The 13,818-nt window shown below is 48.7% G+C and overlaps 5 protein-coding genes across 5 annotated transcripts; 3 read left to right on the top strand and 2 right to left on the bottom strand.

Moving 5' to 3' along the window:
* Nucleotides 1-339: 339 nt before the first annotated feature.
* On the bottom strand, nucleotides 340-1,153 carry F4812DRAFT_293821 (uncharacterized protein). The gene is made up of 4 exons (XM_047931169.1): nucleotides 901-1,153; nucleotides 811-828; nucleotides 635-746; nucleotides 340-578 (listed from the first exon to the last, which is right to left on the bottom strand). Exons 1-4 carry the CDS (start codon nucleotides 931-933, stop codon nucleotides 484-486), a joined length of 258 nt encoding a protein of 85 aa, XP_047785248.1. The 5' UTR covers nucleotides 934-1,153; the 3' UTR covers nucleotides 340-483.
* Nucleotides 1,154-6,126: 4,973 nt separating this feature from the next.
* On the top strand, nucleotides 6,127-7,967 carry F4812DRAFT_293625 (uncharacterized protein). The gene has a single exon (XM_047931167.1). The coding sequence runs from the start codon at nucleotides 6,196-6,198 to the stop codon at nucleotides 7,333-7,335; it is 1,140 nt and encodes a 379-aa protein (XP_047785247.1). The 5' UTR covers nucleotides 6,127-6,195; the 3' UTR covers nucleotides 7,336-7,967.
* A 1-nt stretch (nucleotide 7,968) lies between these two features.
* F4812DRAFT_293610 (uncharacterized protein) lies at nucleotides 7,969-9,663 on the top strand. The gene is made up of 2 exons (XM_047931164.1): nucleotides 7,969-8,440; nucleotides 8,520-9,663. The coding sequence occupies exon 2, from the start codon at nucleotides 8,547-8,549 to the stop codon at nucleotides 9,582-9,584; it is 1,038 nt and encodes a 345-aa protein (XP_047785246.1). The 5' UTR covers nucleotides 7,969-8,440; nucleotides 8,520-8,546; the 3' UTR covers nucleotides 9,585-9,663.
* F4812DRAFT_293621 (uncharacterized protein) lies at nucleotides 9,482-11,483 on the top strand. The gene has a single exon (XM_047931166.1). It carries the CDS (start codon nucleotides 9,743-9,745, stop codon nucleotides 11,255-11,257), a length of 1,515 nt encoding a protein of 504 aa, XP_047785245.1. The 5' UTR covers nucleotides 9,482-9,742; the 3' UTR covers nucleotides 11,258-11,483.
* On the bottom strand, nucleotides 11,301-13,785 carry F4812DRAFT_293649 (uncharacterized protein). The gene is made up of 2 exons (XM_047931168.1): nucleotides 12,272-13,785; nucleotides 11,301-12,214 (listed from the first exon to the last, which is right to left on the bottom strand). The coding sequence occupies exons 1-2, from the start codon at nucleotides 13,426-13,428 to the stop codon at nucleotides 11,344-11,346; spliced, it is 2,028 nt and encodes a 675-aa protein (XP_047785244.1). The 5' UTR covers nucleotides 13,429-13,785; the 3' UTR covers nucleotides 11,301-11,343.
* Between the last annotated feature and the right edge of the window lie 33 nt (nucleotides 13,786-13,818).

The raw sequence follows: 13,818 nt of genomic DNA, 5'->3' as shown, positions 1-13,818 counted from the left end.
CTAGCTTCAATGAAAGCTGGGAGCTGAAGTTGAAGCAATGTGTGAGTTTCGAAACCTCGGAAGACACTGCCAAAGTATGCGAAACGAAGCACTCTTCTTTAAAGGTCCTAACCTCTACCGATAGATGTGCGCAGACATGGAGTACCACCTCGACGGATAGTAAGGAACTTATGGGACCACCCCCCCTAGAATCCATACTTTCGCGCCAGATCCGCTACGAGGTTAACTTTAGGTCTTGGACCAGAAGCTCCAATACGCCAGACATGCGATCTTTCCATCATAGTATATGTGGCTTTGTGTCGGTGGCTGGGCGTCTTTGTTCAACATGATTCTGAATACCAAGACGAGCTACGACTCCTCTCAAATTGAGTAGCCGGCGTCATTTCCCTAATTTTAGTTGGTCGACATATCTTCCGCTTCCGACCTTCGAAGGAGCGGATGTTTATCCTGTTGATATCAATATGGTCATTCCTTCCAAATAGTTCACTTCTTAGGACGAGTTGTATCGCGGAGTTGGTTGCGAAGTTCTTCAGCAAAGTGTGACATGAACCCCTTTAACCTAGAATTCGTTGGGTGTCCTACTCATTTGCGGTCAGACTTTAATATTTTAGCACTATACTTCGATGGCGCCTACGGGTAGCTTCTCCTTCCCGCAGCGGCTCGCTCGGATCACGGCCGTATTTGATATCCACTACGGTTTGGTGGACGCGTCTAACTCCTCGTTGAAAGGTCGGGGATCGGAGAAGCTGGGGAAGGCGGTATGTTAGGGCGATCATCCGAGAGCCATTACGAGGACTAGCTAGACAATACCTTTTCGACGATATAGTCCTATCGATATTTGATATTAGCGTTGTTCATTTTGGTGTCGTGAAACGTAATGCCTTCTTTAGGTAGTCTTACCTCTAAGACGAACACCCAGGACGCCCACCTCATCTTTGGGATTAGACTAGGGAAAGTCGACAAAAGAGAAATATAAAATTAGAGGTATTCAGTAGATAATGGTAAGATGATAGGAAAACAGAAATAATATGTTAGGTATAGGCGTTAGTCTTTAACAGCTACGCAGGTCCTAGGCACACAATAAGTTGATAAGTTGATTTTGGGAGGCGAGCCGGGCATGAGGAGTACAATACCACCTATCAGGTACCTTAGGTAAGTTTAGGTAGGAAGTAGGTTAGGTAACCTACCCTCGTAGAAATATGAGATACAAAGTACAATACCGTGTATTGTATGGTGCCTCCTACATGTAGCGCATCTTCTAGCAACGGGCACTTACAAACTTAACCCCACCTACTAATTTGGGTAATTTAGAAGTTCGTGATCTACGTTGATCCATAAGTGGTGGTTACTTGATATTTCATTCTACCTTATAGGTACCTCTTAGATATATGTACCTGTATTCAGTAACTCTCTAACATTCTTTAGTTGGTGGAAGTACATAGTATCTGGTTTCCATACATAAGGCAATGAATATATGGAAGACTTCTAGTCATTGAATGCTTGCGTGCGTACTACAGGTACTTGCCACTTGGTCGATGATTTGCAGATCGGATAGGAGAAAAAAGACCCATACGTACCTAATCCCAGTCCGTAGATATTTTCAAATCCATGGTTTACCCAGAGTCTGGTACCTGGTAGCCAATGAGACGAACAATTTCGAAGAACCAGGACGCCGGGTTTCGGGACTGGAAATATCTCTGAGTTGTACCGGGCATCTTTCATCAACTTGTCAAGATGTCGGGTACGGGGGCTAATATTAAAGGTAATGATGTCCCTAAGGAAATGAAGCTGGTTTAATACCGAAATATCAGGTAAATTCAAATCGGGAAAACGTGTCGAGGTTGAGGTTTATTTCCCGGTACTTGTCAAACTTTCACTTTAATCTGCAAGTGTGCGGTGTCAGTCAAGATGCAGGATATGCCGAGCTAATGTAAATGCAGAACATCTAATAAGACGTGGGTTAGCAGGTTAGGTTAGGCACTTCTAACTGAGTTCTCAGAGGGTTATTGGGCAATTGAAACATATAACAGATACCTGTGGATCATCCTGCTGGCTCCTGCTGGTGTCCTAGCAACGCCTGGCAAGGGGCACGTTTAAGCGTTTTAGGGGTTTTAAGCGCTAAGACAACGGTCCTGCCGACATAGAGGAAGAAAACAAATACCTACCTAACCTACCTCCTATACCTACTAGGTAGTACAATACCTAAGCAACAGCGATACTGCGATAGTACGGGTTTAGTTTACCGTTTAGGTACCTTAGGTCAAGTTAGGTACTTATCGATATCATAAGATTTCGACCTCAAGAAGTTAATTCTGAACCTGTCAATCTTTAACACTTCCGCATTCCGCATTCCGCATTTTGTTATTTCGCATCTCCTTAAAACTCAAGTCTACCTAACTCTACATACGTACCATATGCCTATATTGCCGACACCAACTCCAACACCAATACCACCCATATGACATTGCTCCGTGCCACCAGCGTGCCATTCTTATTTTCTCTGCTGACGGCATTGACTAATCATAAATACAATATTGCCTATCCCCATTTTACCTACTCTTAGGTCCATGGTATCGTTGTCGGGACTTGGACTTGGATGTTGCCCGCCTGAGACCGAATCCCAGCCGAGTCCCAGCCGCCGAAAACCGAGTCGCTGAATCCAAGTCGCTAAAATCATGGCCGAAGACAAGAGTCGCATCGACCAGACTTCCGTCGACGCGACCGAAGCCATTCCCGAACCCGATCATCAGGATTCCGCTACTCCTTCAGATACTCCCCTGTTTAGGAAGGAAAATAATCCTCCGGTGCTTCTTCGTACGCCACCGGATGATAGTAGCTTTGCCGAAACCACTCGTCTAGACAACGATGATAAGCACCTCGATTCCATCACCGAAGAACAGCAAGTTAGAGCTCATTTAGAAGATGTCGAGTCCAGCTTTCTACCTCCTTTTTCGCCAACTCGAAATCCTAGTCCCGAAAAAGGTATCGACGATACATACCTCTTCGATACTACGAAGAAGAACACACCCGCATCCGCGCCCTTCTTATCGCCTTCTTTTACACCTACCCCTGCAGCCAGTGCAGTGCCTCAATCCCCTCAACTCTCCGGTTCGCACGACCAACCCGACCTGCATCACGATGCTCATACCGACTTAGCCTCATCCAATGTCAACGCTGTGGTACCAAGTCTAACACCCGAACATAGCCCCCTCCCCTCGCGCGGGCATGATGAGTCCAATGGTATCGAAGTTGGCAATTCTACGTCTGTGCTAGAGAATTTATCCTCTCCTACAACTGCTGCCGCGGCTCGTAGCGTGTCGAGAGCTATCTCTGCGGCTAGCAAACGTACCGACGAGGAGACGCAGAACGAAAATGACGCTCGCGATGCTCCGTCGCACGGCAGCGTAGCCCTCGATATACCCAGGGAGAGTTCAACTTCCAGAGCTTCTAGTCTCCACCAGCAGAATTCTGATCAGGACTTGAGTAAATCATCAGGCGATAACAACAGCGCGGTCTCGAACTCTCTGAAGGTTGGCACGCGTCCTAAATTTCTTCGCAGTAGACATGGCAGCCAGCGCTCTTCAACGTCTTCCTTCCTTAGCAACGAAGATGTTGAAAGCGATGCTACGGTTGGATTAGGTGCTGATTATGCTCTCCAATCTGGAGGTGCTTTGCCAGCATTTGGCTTAACGCGTAGTGCCAGTAACACTCTATCTCGATCCGTAAGTATTGGTAGCATGGCATCCGGGTTCGACGAACCGTCGGACCCCATTCGGCCAGACGCCTTGGAGCCGCTCGAGGAAGTTGAGAGCCCTATGCCCGACCGCCCTATCGATCTTCTCGCGACCCCGAAGCCTAGAAAAGGTGCTCTGATGGCACCCACCGACACTGTTATTGCCAGACACGTTCGCAACGTCGAGGTGCCCGAGTCTCTGGCTAAAGAATACAAAACAAAAGGTGGCCTGGCAACCCCTATTCAACAGCCCTATAGGAAAGTGTCGAGTTTGTCTAGTTATACGCCCGCAAATACCAGCACCGCCACTACCACCAACACTCGTAGCGGCAAAAACCTTACTCTTAAGGAACAGTCCAGTACGATTGAGCGCCTGTCGAAGGAGAACTTCGATCTTAAACTTAAGGTTATGTTTCTTTCTGATCGTCTTGACAAACTCTCCGAAGAAGGTGTTAAGGAAATGATCTCGGAGAATGTTGAGCTCAGGACTTCGTTAGCTGTTATCCAACGGGATAACAAAATCCTTAGGCGACGGGTCAAAGAGCTAGAAAAACGCCTTCGCGACGAAGAAGATCGCCCGAGCACCGCGAGAAGCGGTTATTCCTCAGACGGTGCAACAGCTCCGGCCTTTGATGCCGACGCCCAAGAACGGGAGGAGGAGCTGTTGTATCTAAGAGAACGTGTCGAGGAATATGCAACCGAGATAGAAAGGCTAAGAAATGAAAACATGGCTAGCCAGGCCGAAAAGTGGAAACTAGCTGAAACCGTGAAATCCATGGGAGACCGCGCCGGCGAGCGTGTCGGCGAAAGTCTAGGTCGCCAGGAGGAGGCTGACGTGTATAAAGATCTTCTTGAGCAAGAAACGGCTCGTCGCGAGCAAGCGGACGATGACAACCGAAGACTACGAGACGAGATATTCCGACTAAAACAGGAAATAAACGGCACGGCAGCCCCGGGGGGTGGCTTGCACCACACAACGAACATATATAATATCACGCGGAAGGCCAGGCCAGCCTCGCCAACAAGATCACGTCCCGTTTCTGGTCTATCTGGGGAGATAGATCCTACCACCGCCTCAAGCCAATCAGCAACCCTGGTCGAGGAACTCCGTAGAGAAAGCGAACAACTACGTCATGAGAACGCCGAGTTGCGCAGGGAAGTCGGCGCGCAGACGTCCATGCTTACATCCCGTAACCGCGAGAAGGAGAGACTTTATCAGGAAATTGAAGACCTTAAACTTGCGCAGCGTCGCGCAGGCCCTGCATCTTCAACTATTGATAGCCTCCTCGACCGATCGGCATCTCGCGTAGGCGGTCATGAACGATCGGCTTCCCGGGGAAGCGGCCGCACTAGGCTCACCATGACAGTAGAGGAAGACCCCGATCGTGAAGAGTTGGAAAATAAACTGGCCGAGCACCGCGACAGGATTAATGAGCTCAAATTTGAAAAGCAAGAGCTCCAGCGCGAACTACAAACGTGTATGCAGGAGTTGGATAGCATTAGCGAGTCTAGGAGACAGCTGGAGGAGCACAACGGGGCTCTGGAAGAGGAACTCCAAAACACGACGAATGATATGTTACAGATACAAGGGGAGCGAGACGAAGTTTTGCAGGAGCATGCTGACCTTCAGAATGAATTCGACATTCTGCGAAAAGAAGCCCAAGAGGAGATTGACTCCTTGGAAGCCGAGAGCGACCAAAAGACGGAAGAAATCCAGCGGTTGCAGATTGAGCTGCAAGACCGTTCGGAAAATTTCGACGCCCTTCAGGAGGAGATGCGCCAGATGAGCGAGGCACTAATAAGACTCGAAGATGAGCAGGAGAAGAAGCTAAGAAGAATAGAGCAACTAGAACAGGAACTTGCCGAGTCGAATAGAGAATCCGAAGACCTCGAGGTCAAGCTCCTCGAGTCGAACGATAAGGCGCAGCGTCTCGGGGTTCAGCAGGAATCTAGCCAGGGTGAGATTGCATTTTTACGCGAGGAGCAAGAAGCGGATAAGATTCGAATAGGCGATCTCGAGGCGGCGCTCGCCAATGCCGAGCAGGGTCTTAGAGAGGAACGTGATCGGTCTAAGGAACTAGAGCAGCGGCTCGCCAACGAACGGAAACAACGCGAAATTGTAGCAGGACGCGAGAAGGAGGAAGTTCAACAATTTGTGAACGAGCTTAATCGCGAAGTTTCGAACGCTAAGGACGAGGCTAGAAGACTCCGCAAGAGCTTAACGAGTAGAGAGGTTGAAGCTACGGAGTGGAAAGAGAGACTTATGGAGCTAGAGAATAATCTACGTGAGGCTTTAGGCGACTTGAATGGAACTAGGTCTAGCCTTCTCAAGGTGAGTTATATTTACGAGGCAGGGTTACAGGCTTTCTAGGATATCTCGCTAACAATGTTATAAGTCCATCGCCAAGCTTCAAAGAGAGCTCGAAAATACGGTTCGGGATCTTGACGCCGCGAAGAACTCTATGCTGGAGAAGGACCGTATAATTAAACAGCGCGACGCGCTTCTCGAGTCTCACGGGCTCGAATCTAGGAGACTAGCTGAAATGCTCGACAAGGAGCGGCAAGCTCATCGTAACACTAAGAATCAGTTCGAAACATTCCAGCGCACCCATCAGCACGTATCGCGGACCGTCACGAGCCAAGATTCGCGCATCCTTGAACTCGAGACCAGCCGTGCGGCGGACAAGAAGAAGATAGCGCAGCTCGAAGCTTCGTTTAAGGAACAGCTAAACGAGCGAAACAATCTACTACTAGTCTTGTGGACGCGTCTCTCGACGCTCTGCGGCACTGATTGGGCCCACGATAATAGTCTCATCAACGGCCGCGCTCTACCCTCGCTCGAGTCTGTATCTACAATGCTCCCCGGGTTTGCCAAGAACTTGATGAGCGCCGTAAAGACCATCGAGGGTATAGTGGGAAATTTCCAAACTCGCATAAAGTCGGTCGAGCGTGAACTGTGGAAAGAATATCAGTCTCTCGAAAATAGCCTTGACGCCAAATCTAAGAAACTTGAACGTCTTGAGACTATCGTCCGCACTGGCATCGCATCCGGCCACTTTGACGCGCATGCTAAGATATCTCAACTCGAGACCGCATACCGAGCCCTGAAGATCGAGAATGCTACTCTTCAACGCGCCAACGATGCACGTACTCGTGGAGCTGGTTGGACGGGATCGAAGAAAGCGAGTAGCAAATCCTCGCGAGAGGACCTTATTGATGGAGGTAGTCCCTCGCCATCCGTGCCGACGGGACCGCATCACCGAGAATCAAAACTTCCGCGCAGCAAGACCACTCACTTGGAAACACCTAGCTCAAGCGGTAAGAGCGGACCCGGCAGCATGTCTCGGAGCGCCTCTACTATGGGTGCATCTGAATTGGAGCGGTTAAGCACTTCCAACGGTGATCACTCTTCTGGAAAGAATAGTGACGACAACAGGTGGATGTTCAGACTACGAGAGCTCGAGTATAAGCTCAAGCAGGAGAGAGAAGCCAGGCATATGGACCGAGCAGCAGCAAGGCAGAGAATACAGGATAGCGAACGCCAGAACAACGAGCTTGCTGCTGAGCTAGTGAGAGCGAAAAGAAGAGGTAACGGCGAGTAGAAACAAGGGGGCAAGTACTCCGAGAACACGGGGAATTACTGTAAAGAGGAAGAAGTTGGACGTACGACTATAATTACTGACTGGTACCTTGTATCTGTATCAACGCATTGGCGCTTGGCGTTCCTAGGAACGCGTTTAGTGGGCATACGCATCTACGGCGTTCTTTTGTCTGGGGGTTGCAACAAAAAGCACATTTACTTTGTTCTGGGACTGGGAGGTGATGGGTGGACTAGGTAAAGCCCACAATCGTGGGTTTATTGGGACGCATTGGAGACGATTAGTGATATACTACAGTTCTACGCTGCCAATCAATACTAACGGTGGCTCTTTTTGTCGCCTTGACTTCTAGTATTTGGTACAATGTGGTAGTGTGTTCTCGTTGTCCTTTCCGTAAAGATCATCATTTATACGACAGCCTAGCCGTAAAGTAAGAACCGACTAAGGGCAACGAAAAATACCTGTTTAAATAGCACATGAAGACAAGATGAACTGGTAAAAAAAGAAAAAGATTAAAAAAATTCAATCGTTACTCGTATCGAGGGGAACGAACTGGAAAGGGACAAACGGTGAGTTGGATGCGAGCATTTTGGAGAGCAGCCAACAATATCATGAAGCGATATTTACCTAGGTAGTATATCATCGACTATCAAGTGAAGCTTAACGACTTTACCCCCTGTCTATAGAATATACCTACCTCCTTAGGTAGGTAACCTATAATCTTTCTCTAATCAAACGTTCTTCGGTGACTATAAAGCTACAAGTACCTGACCTAGTAGAGCCAGCTTGATTTCGACAATGGTGGCAAGTGATTTATTTCCATAGGCTCATTCAAGGCAGCTAGCTAGGTTACCCCAAATCGGCATGATTAAGTGGTGAAGATGGGTTGCGAACTACAAGCTAGGTACTGTGCCTCGGATCCTACTCTGCTGCCTCGATGCAAGGGAGGCCTCTTCGTCAAACGGAACCAAACCCCCCTCCCATTCAAGGATGTATAATCGAAATTTCTCACATTCACCTCAGGCAGTCTCCGAGCTATAGTATAATCAAAAAGGTTGACTTTTACGAACTAAGGCATCCTCCACTCTTATTTGCTCCTATAGGGATTGTAGGTACCTAAAGTTCACTTTTACTTGTCTTTTCTTATTCTAGTAACCCTCCTATTAGTAAACTAACAGCCGTCACAGCGGTAACGCTCTCGTCTGTTACCAGACATGGGTGCCAATCGGAAACATATGTCCAAGGCCCCGTGCAGCCCTGGAACTATCAGGTCTTCCGGGTGCGTTGCGCAGGCGGCTTCCCATACGAATGGAATTCCACACCATGGTGGTGGCATCGAGCCGGCCGTATTTAGAGGCTTCGACACCGATTTCAATTTGGAGGATACGCCACTGGTTTGCCCACTCTCTCAACAATATATGCCATGGGAGGATGGCGGGAATGGGACGGTAGCTCTGAGAACGGGGAACTTACACGGCATTACTGGCAAAGTTACCGAGACTGAACCCATCGATCTTTCACAGGGGATACTAATACCGTGTGTCTCGGACATAGCCAGTAGCCTAACGTATTCCCCTTCGTCTTCGTATCAGGGATCTGTCTTGTCTTCTATCCAGACAGACTTCGCATCGGAGATTTTTTCTACGGGAACGTCAAAGTCGCGTGCTCCTAGCCCTCTACAGCTTAAGGAGAGACTGTCTACTGGCACAGACAGTCATCACATATGCCCAAGGGATATGTGTAGGGCTAAGTTCTCCAACAAAAGAGACCTCGAGACCCATTATAGTATTGGGCATAGACATACCTGTCTCTGGGGTGATAAAGGGCCATGTTCTAGTGCGGGATTTGCAACTAGCGAAGAGCTCAATTGGCATGTCAAGCGTGAACATCTACTACTATGTCCGGTGCCCGGTTGTGCAGAAGATACATTTGATTCCAGAGATCTTCTCGATTGCCACCTTAAGTATGCCCACGGCAACACCACAGCGGCCCGGAATGCTTCATTTAAGCCGGTGAACCTTCTCGAAACAACGAAAGGGTCTCCGGCAGCACCAGGAGTGGGTTGTCAGAGCCAAATGTCCATCAATAACCTTAAGGCTATGGAGGGGGAAACGTTTAGGATGAAGACGGCTGTCGATCTTTCAAAAAGTCGTTGTCGAGACCGGCTAGAGGCCATACTTAAGAAGCAGGCGAATAAAGCTAAAGGTAAGATACGAGCGTTAAATCCCAGCGGGATGGTAGCTAATGAATAGTATTAGGTGGTCCAGTAAAAAACGGCGAAGATTACAAGGGCCATGTTTCCAAGTTGTTGGATTCTGCCAGTTTCCCTATCATATGGGAGCATTGTATCCTTCCATTTCTCGTCGAGTTCATTCCGAAATGGTGCGGCCATGGTCATGTCATTTCTGTAATGCGTGGACGAAAGCCCAACTCCAGACGCATATGTATTATGACGAAGCAAAACGTCTCCAGAGCTCGAAGGCTAGTCATTGCAGCTCATGTACGGGACCTATTACCCAAAAACCACCATAATTTGGTCGCCTTCGTATTCTCCGTCGGAGAGGTAAATCGGCTTGTATGGTCACGAGGGCTAAGTAAAGATATGGCGGATGAGGTTTGCCGTCCGCGTAATCCTTTCTTTTATACGATTCCGTGTATGGGGGATAGCATTGGAGCTACATCCGAGGATGGCGATGAGGCTACTGCAACATTAGGTCCCTGCATGGCCATCAACGGTGGGAATTTTTGGTTGGTTAATTTTCACCCGTTTATTGAAGCAAGTAAAGGAACTCGGCCAATACCTATCGAGCACCCGTCTCCGATGGACCGTGCAAGGTGCTTGGGTGAGAGTCACGAAGCTTTAAATAATACCAACCTCAACTTCCTCATCGGGAATTTGACGGCGACTTCCGGGTTCGACTTGAAGACCACTCGAGTTTCTCACGATCCATATTGGGAAGAGTGTGACATGGAACCTCCATTGGTTGTTACAGATTGGGCATTGGTCTCTACAAAGTATCAGCAGGCCAACATGCTCCGAAAGTTCCCTACTACCAACCAGAAGCAAGAGACTCCAATAATCTCGATGAGCTCAATCGTGCCCGGAGCGACGGTGTACTCAACAGGGCGTACCTCGGGTTTCCAGAGAGGCCAGGTCTGCGACATACCTGCGTATGTCGACGGTGTAGGAAATGGTACAGGAAAGGCATCTCGGGAATGGTACGTAGAAGAACCTGACCCTTACGACGACGAAGAATCCTGGATTCGTGGTGGTATAGGGATTGAAGGTGATAGCGGTGCCGTGATTATCGATTCCGAAACTAATGCTATGATCGGCCAGCTTTGGGGGCGAAACAAATACTACGGTCCCGGACCGCGACACACTTTCTTTACGCCTATATACGACATCTTAGACGACATCCGAGAGCGGTGTGGCGAGGAGAGACGGCCTCAGCTGCCTACATACCGCGATGAGGCAGAATGCTGGCCTGTTTATCCGGTCTGTACGCAATGTTTTAACCTTAGCGAATACCTCGAAAGTCGGCGCAGTTCTCGGGAATCGTTAATGTCTATGATCGGGGCGCACGATGCAAAAGCTGGGGATATTGACAATGAGATAGCATCTGTATCGGAGTTGGCAACACCAAGAGACGCGTCGAACGTAATTCGCCACGTAGGACTCGAAGCAATAAGTCCATCGTTCAGCGGCGTAGTATCTCCTGCACCAATACATGCCTTCGATCCTATTTCTCAGGGCCTATCCCCAGGCAATTCCGAGTTGAGAAGTCCCTATGCGCAGATCCTAAAAGACGACGATCTCTACGAAAGGAGCCCTGATACCAGTGGGGTTACAACAAATATATTGCCAACGCCAATGGCACGTACGCATGGCCGACCACCAACCAAAAAGCGAAAATTAGCATAGCCGCTTACGGGATGTGATGGTTGTCGGCGAGGTACCCCTTTTCCAGGATTTAGGTATATCTTTAATCACTGAACATGGCTACCTGATCATCCGGGAAGTCCCCCACGTGCCATCTTCCTGGCACGTTGATTGCGCCTGTTATGATTGGCTCTGGAGCCCTTGTTTGCTTCCTTACGTCTCCTAGCGCTTTCGGTATCTTTATCGCCAGATGGACCGGCGACGTTTCCTCCACCCCCACCCCCACCCCCACCACCTCTACCTCGTCCCCGGCCTCCACGGCCGCGGCCACGATTACTCGATCCACCCCGGGGGTTATTGGGATTGTTGCCCCCGTTGTCAATCTCTGACTCTTCAGCTGCCGATTCCGCCGGGCTTGCACGCCAAGCAGTCGGGGCTAAAGCAGGTTGGTCGCCACTAAACGCACTATATTTCATCTCCAACTGTCTCATCTGATGCGGCGTTCTGGTCAGCATCAATGCCCAGCCTTCAATAGCCTCGTCGGTCATTCCCGTCTGCTGCTTCAGTTTAGCTCTGGTTTGGCCTCTTCTCATCGCCGCATCTCTATCAAACACTTTCGAATCAGACTGGTAAGCCCTAAAAAGAGCTTCTTCACTTGCATCCTTTCGTTTTTGGTCATCAGCATCTTCTGGGTTTCCGTCATTTACTACCAACCCAGCATCCGCAACGTCGTAAGTGTCATCACGTTCGTCATCGTCTGCGTCGAATGCGGAAAGCGCGGAGAGAATGGCGGCCTTATTGGGAGCGGAGGACCGATCATTCAAAATATCATCCGCCGATTTCTCCGGATTTCGCTTTCCAAAATGGATGTTAGACATGTCCACTGCCAGCTTGTCAAATTCGTCGTCATCATATACATTGTGGCGCTCTGAAGGTAAAAGTGGTGGATTCGGTCGAGGTGCAATATCGCGGCTTTTCCCCCTACTTTTCTCCTGAGACCTATAGACACATTAGTACAACTATATGATGAAGATGATATATTTTTTATAGACGAACAGCTCTTCTTTGCGGTCGGCATTGGCTAAGTGGGCGGGCAAGGAATCTTCGAGAAGGTGCGCAATAACTTGCTCAGTATTGTTTTCGTATTCATCTAGCAGCCTTGAGACAAAGCCAGAACCTAGATTTGGGAACAGGTCCTGTATCTGAGATATTTGACTCATGTGATGTACTCTCATCTCTCCAAGGATATCATCGTCGTCAGTCATAATTCCTTTTCCCTTGTCTATTTTTTGTCGGACCATTCTTTTCGGCCTGACAATACCACCAGGCTTTCGGAAGCCCTCCAACGCAGTTAAAGCCGACTTCCATCGTGTCGTGCTCAAATTAGACTCCTCAAAGCGGTGTTGAACCTGTTTAATAATAGGGGTAACTGTAACCAACTCCGCGACCATGGAGTCATTCGCATTCAACGGCCCTGCTTTATGACTATCGGCCGCGGCTTTAAGGGAGTAGAGCTGGTCAGTCAGCATGGAAAAATTAGGAGGATTACCCTCGGTCAACCCAATTAGACATAAATAAGCCGTTGTCACAATGGCCTTTCTCAGAGGAGGATTCATGATCTTGTAGCAACTAATAAGTCCGTCAAGAAAATCACTCCCGGCTAGGAAGAATGCGGCTATGTCAGGAGATGCGTGGATGAGATGGTTAAGTCTTTTTAACTGAGACTCCAAAGTCCTAAGGTCACCAATGAGGCCCGAATCCAGCGTAATGATTAATGATTTTTTGAGGATAGCCAAGGAGTTCGTCACAGGCGGCTTCTGGAAGGCCTGATTGATTAGAGGCCATGTTCTCTTTTTCGAAAACAGACGGCTGAAGTCGGAAAGGAACTCCCACTGAAGGAGGGGAGAGGGCGGAGAAGACAACCGTAGTAGTCTAGCAGCTAGAAGAAAACATTGACGGAATAATAACTTCGCGGATTGTGATGTACCCAGCACGACGACACCGTTTGTTGAGGCTTCTGTCGTAAAAGAGACGAGAAAAGATAGTAATGTTTCATCGTTGGCGGACAAGCTAGCAAACTCATCGTTGGATAGAGAAAGGTGAGCCTCTATCAGCGCAAGCCAGTTAGCTAGACAGGCTTCCCACTCCTCGGGAACGATGTGATTCCTCCAAGGCGCTTCCGGAAAAGGCGCAAAGGGAGGGAGGACCGCCATGACATGGGAAGTGATATGCGAAGTAAATGAGGATGTCTCGACTACCTGTTGATGTTTTAAGAAAACATGTATCAGGTTGGATAAATCCCCAAGGCCTGGTAGCTCTTCATCAAGTTTTAAATGGTGTTTATCGAGGTGGTAATCTGGCTAGGCCTACATCACGGATTAGGAGGTAGTATGCCGGATGACTCTTTGTAAATGTTTAGGTTAGGTTAGAGGTACCTACGTAACAGGTACCTAGCCTTAGGAAACCTGGTGGATAAGATGAACTGCGAGGCATCAATAAAAATAGGTTAAGCTCCATACCTAACGTCCACTATTACATAACGAAAGCACCTACCTACCTAGGTAGGTACCTGATTTACGTAGATTTAGGTAGCGCATCAAAGG

Source organism: Daldinia caldariorum (genome assembly GCF_022478825.1).
Source record: "Daldinia caldariorum strain CBS 122874 unplaced genomic scaffold F4812scaffold_34, whole genome shotgun sequence".
Lineage (NCBI taxonomy): Eukaryota > Fungi > Ascomycota > Sordariomycetes > Xylariales > Hypoxylaceae > Daldinia > Daldinia caldariorum.
The sequence above is the reverse complement of the archived record's forward strand: the minus strand, read 5'-3'. Positions and strand labels throughout refer to the sequence as shown.

What these genes read in the sequence shown, in the direction of transcription:
- F4812DRAFT_293821 (XM_047931169.1), bottom strand. Translation starts at nt 933, where the DNA reads ATGAGGTGGGCGTCCTGGGTGTTCGTCTTAGAG. An exon ending in GCGGGAAGGAGAAGCTACCC is followed by an intron (nt 579 to 634) that starts GTAGGCGCCATC and finishes GCAAATGAGTAG; the next exon opens with GACACCCAACGAATTCTAGG.
- F4812DRAFT_293625 (XM_047931167.1), top strand. Translation starts at nt 6,196, where the DNA reads ATGCTGGAGAAGGACCGTATAATTAAACAGCGCGACGCGCTTCTCGAG.
- F4812DRAFT_293610 (XM_047931164.1), top strand. Translation starts at nt 8,547, where the DNA reads ATGGGTGCCAATCGGAAACATATGTCCAAGGCCCCGTGCAGCCCTGGA.
- F4812DRAFT_293621 (XM_047931166.1), top strand. Translation starts at nt 9,743, where the DNA reads ATGCGTGGACGAAAGCCCAACTCCAGACGCATATGTATTATGACGAAG.
- F4812DRAFT_293649 (XM_047931168.1), bottom strand. Translation starts at nt 13,428, where the DNA reads ATGGCGGTCCTCCCTCCCTTTGCGCCTTTTCCGGAAGCGCCTTGGAGG. An exon ending in GCCGACCGCAAAGAAGAGCT is followed by an intron (nt 12,215 to 12,271) that starts GTTCGTCTATAA and finishes ATGTGTCTATAG; the next exon opens with GTCTCAGGAGAAAAGTAGGG.